At 38.2% G+C, this 18600-nt stretch overlaps 1 protein-coding gene across 1 annotated transcript in view; it reads left to right on the top strand.

The window, feature by feature from the left end:
* Positions 1-18600, top strand: part of LOC139141677 (ralBP1-associated Eps domain-containing protein 1-like) — a 95412-nt gene that overhangs the window by 35289 nt on the left and 41523 nt on the right. Inside the window, exons 4-5 of the mRNA XM_070711262.1 lie at positions 8839-8926; positions 15856-16087. Coding sequence (XP_070567363.1) covers positions 8839-8926; positions 15856-16087 — 320 coding nt within the window. The remainder of the gene's footprint in view (positions 1-8838; positions 8927-15855; positions 16088-18600) is intronic.

Raw genomic sequence — 18600 nt, 5'->3', positions numbered from 1 at the left:
TTGGCAGAGGCCCCCGCCAACTTCCCCATTGAAAGTTGGCAAGTAAGTTGGCAAGTTGGCAGAGGGTCCCACGAACTTGCCAACTTCCAACTTGGCAAAGGGCGCCACCAACTTCCACGCATGAAAGTTGGCAAGTAAGTAAGTTGGCAAGTAGGCAGAGGCCCCTGCCAACTTCCCATTGAAAGTTGGCAAGTAAGTTGGCAAGTTGGCAGAGGGTCCCACGAACTTGCCAACTTCCACAAGTTTGCTATTGAATTATGTAACAGACGATAGCCACCGACTTGGTATTTCAGAGTTTGAAGTTGTACCCAAGAGGGGGAAGTTGGTCGACGAAACCTGAAACTTGTACATTCTGCATATCATTAGCATCTCATTGTCGGCTACATTGACTGTCTGCCGGAAGTTGGCGGGGGCCTGTGCCAACTTGCCAACTTACTTGCCAACTTTCATGGGTTGAAGTTGGCGGGGGCCTCTGCCAACTTGCCAACTTACTTACTTGCCAACTTTCATGGGTGGAAGTTGGCGGGGGCCTCTGCCAACTTGCCAACTTACTTACTTTCCAACTTTCATGGGTGGAAGTTGGAGGAGGCCTCTGCCAACTTGCCAACTTACTTGCCAACTTTCATACCGGGAAGTTGGCGGGGGGCCTCTGCCAACTTGCCAACTTACTTACTTGCCAACTTTCATGGGTGGAAGTTGGCGGGGGCCTCTGCCAACTTGCCAACTTACTTGACAACTTTCATGGGTGGAAGTTGGCGGGGGCCTCTGCCAACTTGCCAACTTACTTTCTTGCCAACTTTCATGGATGGAAGTTGGTGGAGGTCTGTGCCAGCTTGCCAACTTTGCCAACTTTCATGGGTTGAAGTTGGCGGAAGCCTGTGCCAACTTGCCAACTTACTTACTTGCCAACTTTAATTGGTGGAATTTGGCAGAGGCCTCCGCCAACTTCCCCATTGAAAGTTGGCAAGTAAGTAAGTTGGCAAGTTGGCAGAGGCCCCCGCCAACTTCCCCATTGAAAGTTGGCAAGTAAGTTGGCAAGTTGGCAGAGGCCCCCGCCAACTTCCACCAATGAAAGTTGGCAAGTAAGTAAGTTGGCAAGTTGGCAGAGGCCCCCGCCAACTTCCCCATTGAAAGTTGGCAAGTAAGTTGGCAAGTTGGCAGAGGGTCCCACGAACTTGCCAACTTCCACAAGTTTGCTATTGAATTATGTAACAGACGATAGCCACCGACTTGGTATTTGAGAGTTTGAAGTTGTACCCAAGAGGGGGAAGTTGGTCGACGAAACCTGAAACTTGTACATTCTGCATATCATTAGCATCTCATTGTCGGCTACATGGACTGTCTGCCCTGCATTGTGGACTATTTAATGAGTTGTGGAACAGAAATGAGGTTTTGATGAATGTTACAAATATGCAGGATGGCTGATTCAAAGTATCAGAGATTTTCATGTGCTTTTGGTAATAAAATTGATAAAAAACAACATATTTAATGTTTTAGATTTCTCACATTTGTTATGACCCTTAACATTACAGACTTGATGACATAACTAGCTGCTGGACCTGTTTACTGGCGCATTGATTTAAAGACAAAGATCCTTTTATTTTGTAATAAGGACGTGTGATTTCGTAAAACATAGTCTATTAGCCTGGAAATGTGATTTGTGCGAATATTGCTTACCCCACTGACAAACAGTGTGGTTTGAAAATGGCTGGAATTCGCTACTTCGGGACTTTGTTTTCTGTGTGCATTTACTGACAAACTCCAAACCCGCAGCACCTACCCATTCAGTATTTCATGTACAGGTGTACCCAGAGATAGAGTAGTTTCACAATGTGCCAGTTGTGATCAAGTGCCATTGGCGCTATTTTTATGAATTTTTCTGTAATTTTTTTGATAATTTAGAACCAAATGGTCAATACATTTTATAGGCTACAGTTTCTTAACAAAATTTTGGCAAAATCCTTAAAAATTTGACTGGCATTTATTTTTTAAATGTGACAAAAATTGACTTTGGCGCTCAAAGGGTTAAGCAGGTATATAAATATATTCATTGTCTCATTTCATCTATAGATGTTGGTTTGTCTGCCACACCATTAATCTTGATGACACAATTCTGTAGATATGGAAAATCTTTGTACATGTAATTATAGATGGCTATGCTTTTTACCAACATTTGATAAAGTTCAATCATCTATAACTTTATAGCATATTTGTTGTGTCTGTGAAATACCTCGTGAAGTCTCAACTCCAAATGTTATGTTGAAATGTCAGGTATTCAACTTGTCACAACAGACTGCGTGTTTGTCTCATCCAATACTGTTATATTGACAAATGAATTTCAGTCCAAACTAGAATTCTTTAAATTTTGTGAACCATAAAATTGCACATTGCTCGCAATGTGAACAATATGCAAAATAATTAATATCTGTATGTCAACATACTTTGATGAAAATCACAATTAAGCATACAAGTTTTGTTTTCAGTAAGAAAAATTACAAAAATAGTATCAGAAGATACAGATACTGCTATTTTTTAGTCCCCACTGACACCGTCCAGGGGGACTTATAGGTTTGGTCATGTCCGTGCGTCCGTGCATCCGTTCACGCAGATATCTCAGAGATGCCTGGAGCGATTTCATTCAAACTTGGTACAAGGATTACTTCATATGTCATACATATGAAGATACAGATACACTTTGATTTGTTATCTGATACGATCCAATATAGCCGCCAGGCGGCCATTTTATTACCATTTTTTACGCTGCCATATATGCATATGTATATATGCAAATGGGAGGTATTCGTATAAGGTGGCAAAATGGCGTCTGTGTGTATGTATGTATGTATGTCTGTTTGTCCGTCCACATCAAAAACTCCTAAACCGTAGCACCTACTGTCTTAGTATTTGGTGTACAGGTGCACCTAGGGGTGGAGATGTGAATTTGTTCAAATGAACATGTCAGTGCCAAAAATATGCAAATGAGGGGGAAAAATGGAAAAATCCTGCAAATGGCTAAAACTCAGTAAGCATTGGTCAGATTTGGTTGAAACTTGGTATGCAGATTTCTTTAGGAATTCTAAATTATGTGTGCAAAAATTGGGATGAAATTTGCATGTTTGTATTTTTAGGGTATTTTTTCCGTTTTTAGTCAAAAAATCTTGTTCTCTGAAATTGCTCGTCTGATTGCTATGAAACTTAATATTCATGTTCCTCAGAATGACCTCAGTCATGCTTGTACAAATTGTATTGATATTGTCATATTTGTAATTTTGGGGCAATTTTCCCAATTTTTGATAAAAAAAATTTTAATCCAAAAACTGCTGATTTGATAGCTTTGATACATGTATTTGGTATACAGGTATCTAAGATTAATCTCAATATAATGTATTGAAGGTATGTTGAAACTGGCAATTTTTTTTTAGTTTTGGGGCAATTTTTGCCTTTTTTGGTCAAAACATTTTTCTCCTAAAACTTCTGATCTGGTAGCTTTGATATCTAGTGTACAGGTTCCTAGGGTTTATGTTAATTAGATATATTTAAAATTAGGATGAAATCTGCAATTTTGTATTTTGGGGGGCAATTTTTCTCATTTTTGGTCAAAAAATTTGTTTCTCAAAATTTACCAGTCTTTAGTAAACTGGTCCTTAGGGTTTTTGTTAATAAGATATATAGAAATTAAGTTGAAATCCGGAATTTTGAATTTTTGGGGCAACTTTGCAAAACTTTCAGTTTTACTGGGATATCTTTCATTTTGTATTTTTAAGATTTTTTTTTTGTAATTTTATACCTACTGGAACTAAGAGTATATAATGTGGTGATTTAGTAAGCATTTGATATGGTAAACTGTATTTGGTGTTGAAATGCGGTAAAAAAAATCCTAGCAGATTTTGAAAAAATTCCAAACAAATGCCAATAAAAATTTCAGCCAGAGAAGGTTCAACAAAAAGAAAAGGTGGGAGAGTGGGGAAAAAGAATGTACAATGGATCGGATAAAAAAGATAATGTACCTCATCGATCTTCCAGACACCATCCCTTGTCAAATGGTCCACCCCGATGTATTTTTGTGCACAATTAACCATGCAGTGTATTTTAGTTTAAGATGTCAAGTTAGGTAAGGATTTGAAAGGGATAGTCAAGTTCACCACAGTTTAACTTTATCTCTTGTGTCATCTTCCTTATGTAATTGGTTAAGTTTGTAAGTTGTTCCAGATGTGGATGTACCAGCTGTTCTGGAAGAAAACAATGTTTACTTTTTCTGTAGGGTTTCTGAGTTGATGATTGTATGTTGAAATTTCTCCATGTATCTGGTGTATGGGCAAAGTGTAAACATTGGTTGCATGTTATGTATTTCAGTCTATGTCAAATATTGTAAATGAAAATCAAGAATAGTTTACTGTGTGCTTGTAAAAGATAACATATTTGTCAATACATAAACTGCCTTGCAGATTGATTGTCTTAAATATTATCACAGAAGTAGAAAAGGAAAAGGAACTAATCAAATTGCTGTAACATATTCACTCTCAGTGCCTGTATAGGCCTATGCTTAACTATTTTATCATTACATCCAGATGTCTTTATCACTCTCCATGGGCCAAGGCACACTTGGGGTCAATGTCATCACTCTGTGCCAGTCTGTGTATGTCAGTCTGTCTGTATATGTATGTCCATGTTTCATAAAATTGTTGACTTGTTTTGATAACTGTATATGGGAGCGAACAGTGATGTTGTCACTATTTTTCATGTACAGAGCCATAACTCAGACATGTTCCAACCGATTTTATTCAAAGTTTGTACAAGGACATTGACCAATGTCATAGATATGCACATCAATTTTTTTTGTGATACGATCCAATATGGCCACTGTGCGGCCATTTTGTTACGTTTTTTAGCTCCCATAGCCATATGTATATATGGCAATGGAAGCTATTCTTATAGGCTAGGAAAATGTCTGTATGTATGTATGTCTGTATGTCTGTATGTCTGTACGTCTGTATGTCTGTATGTCTGTATGTCTGTATGTCTGTATGTCTGTCCGTCAACATCAAAAACTCCAAAACCGCTGTACATTTCATCTTGATATTTGGTGTGTACATGGATGATGGGCTGTAGATGAGATTTTGTTCAAATGAAGTTGTCATTGCCAAAAATATGCAAATTAAGTGAAAAAATGTAAAAACAGTCAAAATTGAAAAAACTCAATAACCACTGAGCAGATTACATGAAAAATTAGCATGTAAGTACTTTGGGCTGACATGAAATGATTGTGCGCATCTTGGGTCAGTATCTTGGACTTGCTATTTTTCATGAATTTTTTTGTAATTTTCTCCCATTTTTGGTCAAAAAATCTCCTGCTCTGAAACCACAAGTCCGATTGATTTGAAACTTGGTATGGAAGTGCATAGGAGTGACCTTTCCCAAATTTGGGCAAATCGTGGTGAAATTTGCATATTTTTAGTTTACACGTCCATAGACTCCCATGTATAAGGCAGATCTCCATAGACTCCCATGTATAAGGCCACAAAAAATAAAATTTAGTTTCTCATCGTATTCATATTGCAAAAAGGATGCAGTGACACAATTTTTAGTCCCACGGATGAAGTCCAGTGAGCTTATAGATTGGGTCATGTCCGTCTGTTCGTCCATCCGTGAGTCCATCCGTTCACGCAGATATCTCAGATATTTTGACAAAATGTCATGTGACCTTGATGACCTTTGATCTCAAATATACATATTTGTCCATAACTCAGTAACCACAAGTGCTACCACCCTACATATATGGTATGATGGGACAGCTTATGACGCCACAAATTGTACCTCATTAATTATGCACATATCTAATTTTGAGCGAGCCAATAGAGCTAGAGGTCTGATTTTGGTATATAGGGATAACTTAGCAAAACAATTTTTTCGACAAAATGTCATGTGACCTCAGTGACCTTTGACCTCAAATATACATATTTGTCCATAACTCAGTAACCACAAGTGCTACAGCCTTCATGTATGGTATGATGGGACACCTTATGACGCCACATATTGTACCTCATTACTTATGTGCATATCTAATTTTGAGCGAGCCAATAGAGCTAGAGGTCTGATTTTTGGTATATAGGGATAACTTAACAATACAATTTTTTGACAAAATGTCACGTGACCTCGGTGACCTTTGACCTCAAATATACATATTTGTCCATAACTCAGTAACCACAAGTGCTACTCCCTTCATGTATGGTATGATGGGACAGCTTATGACGCCACATATTGTACCTCATTAATTATGCACATATCTAATTTGAGCGAGCCAATAGAGCTAGAGGTCTGATTTTGGTATATGGGGATAACTTAGCAAAACAATTTTTTTCACAAAATGTCACGTGACCTCGGTGACCTTTGACCTCAAATATACATATTTTTCCATAACTCGGTAACCACAAGTGCTACAGCCTTCATGTTTGGTATGATTGGTCACCTTATGACGCCACATACTGTACCTCAATAATTATGTGCATATCTCATTCTGAGCGAGCCAATAGAGCTGGATGTCTGATTTTTGGTATATAGGGATAACTATAGGAGAGAATTTTTTGACCAAATGTCATGTGATCTCGATGACCTTTTACCTAAAATATATGTTTATGTCAATAAATAAGTAACCACAAGTGCTATGTCCTTTGTATTTAGTAGTATGGAGACCTTATGACAACACACGCTTTACCTCATTAATTATGTACAAATCTAATTCTGGGCAAGCGAATAGAGCTAGAGATCTGATTTTTTGGCATATAGGGATTAATTAGCAATATAATTTTTTTTTTCAAAATGTCATGTGACCTCGATGACCTTTGACCTTGGTTATACATATATATGCATATTTCAGTAACCACAAGTTCTATACCCTGCAATTTTGATAGGATATTAGACCTTAAGATGTCACATCTTGTACCTCATTTATAATGCGCATATGTATTTCTTGGCTGGCCAATACTGCTAGAGGTCTGATCTTTTTTCCTGATTTAGAACCATAACTTAGACATGCCTCATGTGTTTCAAATTGGGAACAACGACATAGACCTATGTGCCCATAGATCTCAACATATACACTCCAGTGATACTTCTTAATGACCACATTTTCCTACCCCATCAAGACTAATACTCCTATTACAAGTGGGGACTATGTCATTGTAAATGACTTGTTGAGTTAATGGTTGTATCACAGTATTCGATATATCTAATTCTGTATTTTTTCCATTTTATATTCTGAATAATTACATTAAACATATTTCACTGTCTCCAGTACATTTCATTTAAGTATTTTCACTTCATGCACTTTATCCCTTTCACACATGTTCAAATATCTGACCAGAGAACAAACACTAAATAGTCCAGGATGGGAGCTACAGTGTCATTGACGCTATTTTTTCATATCCAGAGCCATAACTCAGGCAAGTCTCAACTGATTTTATTCAAAGTTGGTTCAAGGACATCGACCAATGTCATAGATATGCACCTCAATTGTTTTGTGATACGATCCAATATGGCCACCAGGCGGCCATTTTGTTACGATTTTTTCATGTACAGAGCCATAACCAGGCATGTTTCAACCGATTTTATTCAAAGTTGGTACAAGGACATTGACCAATGTCATACATGTGCACATTGATTTGTTTTGTGATACGATCCAATATGGCCGCCGTGTGGCCATTTTTTTACGATTTTCCATGTCCTGAACCATAACTCAGACATGTATCAAGCAAATTTATTCAAAGTTGGTACAAGGACATTGACTTATAGTATATATATGTACATCGATTTGTTTCTCGATATGGTCCGATATGGCCACAATTTTGTTATGGTTTTTTCCATGTTGAGAGCCATAACTCTGGCAAGTCTCAACTGATTTTATTCAAAGTTTGTATGTGGACATCAACTTATGTCATACATATACGTGTTGATTTTTTAAACAGTAAGATCAAATATCGCTGTGTGGCGGCGATTTGTTACGATTTTCTCATGTACTGAACCATAACTCTGACATATTTCCAGCAGTATCATTCAAAGTTGGTACAAGGACATTGACGTATTTCATACATGCTCGTCATTTTGTTTCGCGTCACGTCATTGAAGTTTAGGAATTAGCCTGATATGTCAAGAAATACTGCATCAAATTTCATGAAACTTTGTACAGATGTTAAGCTCACATTGCTTTAACATTGAAAAAGACATTTATCAGTGTCATTTTAATTAATTTGTAATTGAATATGTAATGAACTTTCCTAATTAGAGTGATATATCCACAAATACAACGTCAAATTTGATGAAACTTGATACAGATGTTTATCTCATAGTGTTGTAAATACTGCATCAAACTTTATGAAATATGGTACCGATGATAATCTGTTAGTGTTAGGATAGTATGAAAAAATATTTTGCAACATCCTGTCGACTAATTCCCAGTTGACTCATTTAATGACCTGTAGGATAGTGGCCTACATTGGTTTTATGTTTTCATCACCATGGAACTCATTCTTGGCCATTTAGTGCCATCTGTATCAAAGTATTTTTATCACAGACCTAATGAAGAGGACTGTATCCTCTCTGAGGACCTGCAATCAAAGTACCCATTAACAAGTGGGGACTGTGTCATCAACGATGACTTGTTAAATGTGAAAAGTACCGCAGCTCTGTTGCATAACTGACCTGCAGAGCTCTGCTTGGAATCTATGCAAACAAAACCAGATATTGTTTAAACTTGTTGACAATAGAATTTTTATTATCTCTAATAATTAATTCTTTTGTTTTCTATCATCCATAATTATTTTTTTGTTTTTTTTTACTTGACAGACAAAGCACCCCACAGCAACAGGTAGCATTGCCTCCACCACCAACCAAAGAAAATATACGCACTGGTCAAGTAGTGTATCGCCAAAGGGTGAGTTTGCAGACCCCCTGTCTTGTACTTAGTGTAGATCTGTGTTTAGAGACATAGAAGCATGCTGTCCAGTCACACAGTGGAGCTGAGATATTATGTGTCGCTGTAATGGTTATATTCGCCCCATGGGGACGTCCTTCAGCTTGCTCTAGTTACGGCTTACAATGGGAAAAGGTGGCTTGTTCAGCATTACTGGATTTGTGGGAAAACAAATGTAATAAAATTCATTTTCCTTGAATTTGTTTAAACTATGTCCATATTGCTATTTGTGGAATTCGCTGTGTTTCCGTATTTTGAGGAAAATTCATAGATAAATTTTATGAAATAATGTAGGCTGAATATTTGTATGGTACCCTTATGTGCATGCCATGTAAAGTGGTGGTCTAAACTTCTAAGGTTGACTTTTGCCACTGATGTAAACATTAACAGTGACATTGTGTTGCAGGATAGCATGTTTTTTCCATTCATATTGTGTAACAACAGACTGTAAAGATATGCATTTTTTAAAACTTACATAACAAATCACCGATAATGCCATCTGCATTTTCAGAGTGGCAGCTGTTTGTTTTGAACAGTTTATCTGAACAGCATGTTTGCTGTAGTAACCTGTCTGTAGCATTGATGATACTGGTGTGATATTGGAGTACTTTGAGATTTTGTTTTTGCTGTGCGAGTGACAAAGACTAATCGATAGACTGGCGCGAAAAGAGAGACATTGAGACAGATTGACAAAGAGACACAGACAGACACTGGCAGAAAGAGGAGGTAGACTGTGGTGTGGAGAGGAATAGATAGGAGAGACAAACTGGTGGACAGATAGACTGATGAGAGGCATAGAGTGTTATTAAAACAGAGAGAGAGAGAGATGAAGAGGAAAATGACCAACAAGCTGAAGGACAGACACACTGACACAGATGGGCACAGACTGATAGACACACACTGACACAGATGGACACAGACTGATAGACACATACTGACACAGATGGACACAGACTGATAGACACACACTGACACAGATGGACACAGACTGATAGATACACACTGACACAGATGGGCACACACTGGGAGACACTGACAGAGATGGACACAGACTGATAGACACACACTGACACAGATGGACACAGACTGATAGACACATACTGACACAGATGGACACAGACTGATAGACACACTGACACAGATGGACACAGACTGATAGATACACACTGACACAGATGGGCACACACTGGTAGAAGCACACAATCAAAGATTGATAAACTGATTCTAACAGGTCCTCATATCATTCACTAACATCTTACACTTCATACTGGTATGGTGTGTTTCATTGCCATGACTAATATATTTATCTATATTTCACATCCTGCGTTTCGTTGCAGTGAATTCATTAAAGATAATTAACTTCTGTGGGTGTGTAAGGTGAAGGCTTTTTTTATAAAGTACTGATGAATGAAGTGATTTCTTTAATTCATTAAATCCACCCTTGTCACTGCCAAACTACCGTATGGTACAACCCTAGTGTGTGCAATAGTGTGATTGGACTGTCTATTAGAAATTTGGGGTCAATGTATCATAATATGGTGATTTATAATTCCTTGAATTTCCGTATTTTTCTTGACTGTACCCCCATAATTTTAAATTTAAGTTTCTTTGACCCTGTTGTTTTAATGGAAAATGAATTCAGAACTTGGAAATATGACTTGATGTAATATTAGCAAGCTAAGAGGCCTATGAGTGGGCTATTATGTCATCCAATGAGCACCCCTATCCTACCCAAAATATAACATGATACACCAGTATTTTTATCAGATCTTTTTACTGAGTGTTGTTTTGCAAACTGACACATACATTGTATGCTATTCTGTCTTAGTTGCGTCTGTGACTGTCATTTTTTCCAAGTTCTGAAGTCTGGTTTCATATCACTTAACAGTAATTTCTCTTGTATCTAAAGGAAGCTAGATGAAAGACCGTAGAGTAGCGTATTACCACGTCGCATACTTCCAGATTTGCACAAACAGTTTGAATGTGATTGTTTCCTTTGCAGAGAAGAAGCGGTTCCAGTTCGTCTAGTTCTTCTTCTTCTTCCTCCTCTTCTCCCAGTCCTAAATTATCTCCAAAAAGGAGTCCGCCAGACTCCCCCAGTGTGGAAAGACTGGTATCACCATGTAGTAATACGGTATGACTAACCTTATCATTGTTGAAGCCCCTCATCAATGGTATCATTTTTCTCCTTTTCGTAGAGTTCAACCCACCTGACCTTCCTCTGGTGTTGCCCACACATTGATCCTTGACATGGTGACCTGCTATTGACCTTTGACATGCTGAACTCACCTGAGTGTGGCACAGCTTGGATTTGTGTATTCGCTCATAGCTTTGAAGCATGGATATGTGCTTTTTATAACTAACTTTAAGGGTCATATCTCATACAGATTAAACTTTCAAGCTTTTCATCACTAACCTAGGGGGATTTTCACGCAGACATGCCCATCATACCAGTACTATAAAGCCATTCATATTCATCCCTAATTCATTTAGCACTCCTAAGATTTAAATTTTGTTTCCTGACTATAATGATGTGTCAATCAATAGATACAAACACAGTACCCTACCCCAATGGTAAAAACTACTTTTCTGGTAGACAGTGATGTGAGTTGAGTTAAGTACCAGCAACACTCCATATCTATCTGGTAGCATAGAAAATCGACTCTACAAGGGGGCCTCCATGTATTATTATCCAAGTGTTGGATCATAGACACAGTCACTTACGCTGGCAATGTTACAGATGGCACAATAATGCCATAGCAATACCCCTTATTTCTGTCATGTATGTAATGTCTTCCTTATTGGCCCATGAACAAAACTATTGAAAGTTTACATGCTTACTTCTATATACCGGTAGTTGTGTTAAAGGAAGGGCATTTTGTCAGATTTACCAGCCTTGATGGGCGCTATACTAGTTTGTACCATTTTCTATCCAAGAATCACTAAATATTTATATATTACAAAAATTCCAAATCTATCAACACACTCAACATCCAGCGTATCCAAATGTCAAGTGCACACATCCAAAAAAAGCCTTGTCTTAATTCCTGCCACTTTTAACCAACAAAGCATAATTTAAGCCCATAGTGGTATAAATATTGAAGCATTCCAAGCGCATCAAGTATTTAAAATGCTTGTAACTCAAGTTTCATATATCACGGTGATCATTAGATGGATGGTGCATGATGTGATGATCAAACCTGAGGTGCCAGCACTACAAACCAAAAAACTTAACTTTTTTTGATGTCTAAATGTGTGCATGTGTAAATATTTATTTATTGGCTTTATTATTGAAAACTTAATTCTTATATATAATCCCATGGTATTTTTCTCTGTTTGACGTCATCGTATACGAGTGTTTTTCGCGGAGCCGTACAACTTCGAGCCGAAGGCGAGAAGTTGTGCAGCTCAGCGAAAAACACGAGTATACGATGACGTCAAACAGAGAAAAATACCATGGGATTATATATTTATCACATGAACAGTCTTCTTATTTTTCTTTGATGAGGATGGATCAAAATTATTTTAACAAATTGCATGATTTTTATCGCGATTTTGTGTTTTATTTACGCGGATTACTTTCATTTAACGAGTAAAGCGGCCCGTCACCCAGGAGATCTGCAAATGCTTACAGGTATACTTTCATTCATAAATCCGATTAAGCTGAAATTTCGCTACAGCGAAAGGTATGTCCACCAATCAGACATCCGGATTCGGTCACGTGCGCGTGTCAATCATTGTCTCGCGCTGGAGCGATGCCAAGGCAAGTCTGCCATCATAGCTTTCACCGTACCGTGACCGTCTACACGACGGATAGCCATAGTATTTTGAGTTATTTGGAATATTTACAATTACATTTATGAAGTTAATACAATGGCACTATCGAAACAGTAGTTATCATTCTTAGAGATGCTGTGGCTTTTAAAATACCACAAGTTTACGACCTTGGCGAGCCCGAAAGATTCAGATCGATGACACACAGAGTGTACGCTTGTTGTTGTGGGCACTGCCGTACGTCACCGGTCTCCGCCGCGCCGGTGGCCATCTCAGTCGTCAATGTTTTCGTTTTATGGACTTTGATGTTTGCTGTGACACGTATCGCCCGTAGGTGCATCTCAATTTTGTTACTTGATGGGAACTCTGTTATGTTATACAGTGAGTGTTGTCCGAGTCAACTTTCGAAATAAATCGGATTCTACAGCGCTGCACTGCAGAGTTAGGGCTACAGATCGACAGCTGTATATGTCTTCACTACAGCCTTCCGCTGCAGGTTTGTCTCGATCGAGAAACGACGGAATAATTTGTGTGATGAAGGAAATTTATCGTTGTTCGTCGAATGACTTTATGCTTGTGCCTTCTATGTCGCTTTCCCGAAGATTATACGGTACTCATTTATTAAGTTGAACTTTCGTTGAGGTGTGTCTTTAGGGTTTATCGCCAACCGGGATCGCCAGGTACGACGTCGCTTGGCGATCGCCAGGTACGACGACGTCCACATTGAGCAGTGACGTTACTGAGCCAAATGATCGATGGTATCCTCATTCGATTCTTGGGAATAGCTAAAGCTTTAGCGACTTGGAATTTCGTTGGACATGCCTTCTATGTTTCCATATCTGGATTTATCGCGCCGGGTCACCTTTTTGTCAAAATTCCATGAGCACGGCCGGGATCGGAGCACGGCATCGATCACGACAAATCGGTCTGTGTTGCGACGCGTCGACGAATGGTACCATTGCAGGAAAAAAGTTCCGGTTGATGACGTACAACAGGGGTAATATGGATTTCTTATCTGTGCTGGTGTACGTCACACAGGTGGAGATACGGGCCAGTTCATGTGATAATATCATAAACTATAGTAGAGAACTAAAGCAACCACCCATTTAGCGCTGTGATTTTTCCCTCCAAAATTTTAGTGCAAGATTAAACCAACTTTAATGAATTTTTCTGTATTTGTTTTGATAATTTTGGAACAAATGTTCATTACACTTCAATTGCTACAGTTTTTAATCAAAATTTTGGCAAAAATCTGAAAAAAATTTGTCTGGGGTATATTTTGCAATTGGCGTACATTTTGTAAAGATGACAAAAATTAACTTTTGCGTTTAAAGGGTTAAGGGTTGTTCAGTAATCAATGCACTATGAGGCTGCACAGTGTAAATTGTTGATGTGAAAGAAATAGTTGTTCAGATCCCTACATGTACTTCTAAACTTGACCATCAACATTTTGGTGTTGCCAATGTCATAACCATCTGTCCGGTATGTAAACAGTTTACTAACACTGTCTCATCTCTGACAGGTTTCCATGGCATAATACTCGTAAATATATTTTCCCAAACCATGCTTTGTCAAAGTTTTTGTCATTCTAGATGCACACTCATTATCTCATAACTTTCTTCCGTGATATAGCGGATTATTGCTTCAAACTACTCTTTTACTAGTGTGTAGTTGTACACATAGCTCAGATGGATCCCAAACTGAGCTGTATATGCAAATGAACATACCTAATATGGACATGTGCTTTCCTTATATGTTTTTCACTGCAGTAATATCTGAAAACACTCAGACAAACTGTAACTCTTCACATATTGGCAGCTCCTTTCGCAATCTGGCTCTAAGTAACATTTCCAGATCATGTTGTAAATACAGTCCTGCACATACAGTGTATATCATAACATGTGAAGTAACTTGTGAGCTTTCAAATGCACTATTAATTCCAACAGAGTAGGATGAATCAACAATTCAAATCACAGTGCATAAACATGAGCTCCCCTCATTTCAGAATAATTTAATTCTCATGAACATGAAGCTACATGTTACCAACAAATGAGTTGCAATTTGCGTGGAATTTTAGCGAATATATGGTAAAATGCTCCATAGAATTGACGAGTGACTTTCTATACAGGATTCTGTCAGAACTTTAGATGTCGCATTACAGAATTACTGTTAGTATTTTGACCCAATATTTTCCAACTCTTGAAATTCAAAATGGAGGCCATCCCTGTGTTAATTCTGTAAGGGAAAAGTAAATTTTCCATTTTCATAAAAATAAGTTGGTGAACTATGAAAACTTTATTTACTTAATAAGTTTCAAAATGAACCTCCACAAGTGGTAGAGTACAAAATTATTGTAAAAGTTTGGGAGTTCAAATATCTGTCCAGAAGCACGTTCTACTGTACCTTAATGGATTAAGTTAAAAAGGAAGAAAGATGATGAGGCAAAACTTGAGGGATTAAGTTTTCTATTTAATATTGAACTTTTACTGCTGTCTCTCAAACAAACACACAGATGTCAAGTCTTTCGTTCATGTTCATAGTAGACTATCTACAACTTTTCAGCAGTATCACCCACCTTTAGCGGTTGTGCTTATGATTGTGATGCATAGGTAAATTAGTTTTGGACCCCTAGGACCATATCTGTTGTCCCCTAATACAATTGCAATGATATGCCAAGGAGATCCCAGGCAACATGACTGTAGAACTACTCTATTTACTGGGGTACCACCTTGGACACAAACATGGGTTCTGTTTTGGTCCATCTTCCATTATTTCCAACTGTTGTCGTAGGTTCAAAATGCACAGAAAACAGGAAAAAGAGGCGCCATTGAAATCCATGGGTTTGCATATATGCAGTTTTGAGAAATCTTCAACCTTTGTAGAAATTGATGGTAAAGTATATTAATATGAACAATTTCCTCCCATTCTTATTAATATGCTGTATCTCAGTGTATTAAGAAATGTAAAAATATGAAAACAGAATGTAGAAAATATGAATATCAATGTTTTTTTAATATCAGCCAATACCACCCTGTGTACTTGACAGAACTCTCCGATTACAGAGAAAAACATTGAATTAAACTGGTTTGGTGTATACTCTTTGATTTGTTCCACAGAGTGGGAGTGCAGCGTCGTCGAGCAGTAACTCAAGCTCCACCTCCAGCCCTGCCAGCTCCCCTCACTCCTCGCCCCCCGACTCTCCCCAAATGCTGCATCGTAGTCTAGAGAAACAGAAGAGTCTGCCCATCATGGGGGCTGTCAGCCATGGAGTTCAGAACGAAGCCTTTGAAGAGGGTAGCTTCAAGGAGAAAGGATGGGCTTCATTTGATAACGAAACAGATGAGTTAGGTATGTCCGTTCTCTTTCAGTTCATATCAACAGCTTTGATGCTCACACATTGTCGCAGTTTACATAAAACATGTAAATGTTTGTATAGCTGTCTTATATTATTTGAAATAAGAAATTCAATTATTCATCTGCAACTTTCAGTATTGATAACAATTCTCAAAGTGTTCATGGTCAGGTTTTAATTAACTAGTGTATGTAAAAACACTTCATATAGCCACGTTTTTTTAGCATTTTCATATTTTCATTGCTGTCAGCAGGTTTTAAGTTTTGCTAAAAAGCCTTCCTAACAATAATTTATAAAGGGAAAAGTTAAAAATAAGCAGCATGTTACATTAGCGAATTGACAGACTTAGCAAAATTCACAAAAATAAAAGATACTATCTAAATACGTGTTTTACTGTATTATCAGACGTATACAGACAATTTGTGACCATCAAAAGCAAGACCACATTGAACTCAATGTGACCATTTATACTACCACTTTTACCATTTAAAGCCCATTGCCATCAAGGTTTAGACAAAACCCACTGTTCTGAGTGGAGTCAAAGCATGAACCTGTTTATGGGGAATAAAAAAGGTCACATGCATTGCAAGTTTAACAGTATATATTGTGTAGTCAGGTGAACGTTTGGCAAGATGGCAGAATGTAAGTAGTTTGCTAAGCAGCAGTGTGATTCAACATCATCTTAGGTAGTAAGGTTTATTTATTTGCCATGAGAGGACCCGCCAGATTTGCACCGATTGATTTTGCTATATGGCTGTAGCATGTGGCCCTGTGTTCTGCAAGGGTGTTGAATGTTCTCTGTTGTTGACATTGGATACACACAGTACAGTCATAAATATATGTAGTTATGTACAAAGTTCAATAACCGTAAGTACTGGATGGTCAGTTCATGGTTGGAACTGGAATTATCATTGAGAAAGTCATGACATTTGAAATGCAAGGCACTCAGATGAAAGTGGCCTAGGTGTGCAAATGTGAAAGAAAAAAATAAAAAACTGAAGCTTACCATGGTGAAAGATTTAGCAATGTCGTTCTCTAAGAGTGTCAGATTGTTTCTATTGGCTGTGCATGTACAAATCTTTTACAGGTGCAAATTGTAATGATTTCAAGCTGTTGCTTGAGAAAAGCTAGTTTACAGTATATGCCAACATTTTGAAATACAGGGCCTCATTTTGAAATACAGGGCCTCATTTTGAAATACAAGGCCTCATTTTGAAATACAAGGTCTCATTTTGAAATACAGGGTCTCATTTTGAAATAGAGGGCCTCATTTTGAAATACAGGGCCTCATTTTGAAATACAAGGTCTCATTTTGAAATACAGGGTCTCATTTTGAAATAGAGGGCCTCATTTTGAAATACAGGGTCTCATTTTGAAATACGGGGTCTCATTTTGAAATACAGGGCCTCATTTTGCCTCAGCAAGGAAAGAAGTGTTAGTAATGCTTCCCAAATGTTGGCCTTGGGTCTGTTATAGCATCATGGTTATATACCGGTACTGTATACTACCATGTCCAGGGGCAGAAAAAGTCACCTGATTTCCACGTTAGGTTTCTACGGTTGTGTCTTTGTCATGAGAATCTCACTTTTGTTCAACAGTCTTGATGGGTGATTTCTGACCCTTTGTTAGTCCCCACGGACACCGTCCGGGGGGACTTATAGGTTTGGTCGTGTCCGTGCGTGTGTGCGTGCGTGCGTCTGTGCGTGCGTGCGTCCGTCCGTCAGTGCGTGCGTCCGTCCGTTCACGCAGATATCTCAGAGATGCCCGAAGCGATTTCATTCAAACTTGGTACAAGGATTACTTCATATGTCATACAGATGCACGTCGATTTGTTTTGTGATACGATCCAATATGGCTGCCAGGCGGCCATTTTATTACGATTTTTTCATGTACAGAGCCATAATTCAGGCATGTTTCAACTGATTTTATTCAAAGTTGGTACAAGGACATTGACCAATGTCATAGCTATGCACGTCAATTCTTTTTGTGATACGATCCAATATGGCCGCCGTGCGGCCATTTTGTTACGATTTTTTCATGTACAGAGCCATAACTCAGGCATATCTCAACCGATTATATTCAAACTTGGTACAAGGACATTGACCTATGTCATACATATGCACATCAATTTGTTTTGTGATACGATCCAATATGGCCGCCAGGCGGCCATTTTATTACGATTTTTTCATGTACAGAGCCATAACTCAGGCATGTTTCTACAGATTTTATTCAAAGTTGGTACAAGGACATTGACCAATGTCATAGCTATACACATCAATTTTTTTTGTGATACGATCCAATATGGCCGCCGTGCGGCCATTTTGTTACGATTTTTTCATGTACAGAGCCATAACTCGGGCATATCTCAACCAATTTTATTCAAAGTTGGTACAAGGACATCAACCTATGTCATACACATGCACATTGACTTGTTTTGTGATACGATCCAATATGGCCGCCGTGTGGCCATTTTGTTACGTTTTTTCATGTCCAGAACCATAACTCAGAC

The sequence above is a fragment of the Ptychodera flava genome, chromosome 10 (genome assembly GCF_041260155.1).
Source record: "Ptychodera flava strain L36383 chromosome 10, AS_Pfla_20210202, whole genome shotgun sequence".
NCBI lineage: Eukaryota > Metazoa > Hemichordata > Enteropneusta > Ptychoderidae > Ptychodera > Ptychodera flava.
The sequence above is the reverse complement of the archived record's forward strand: the minus strand, read 5'-3'. Positions and strand labels throughout refer to the sequence as shown.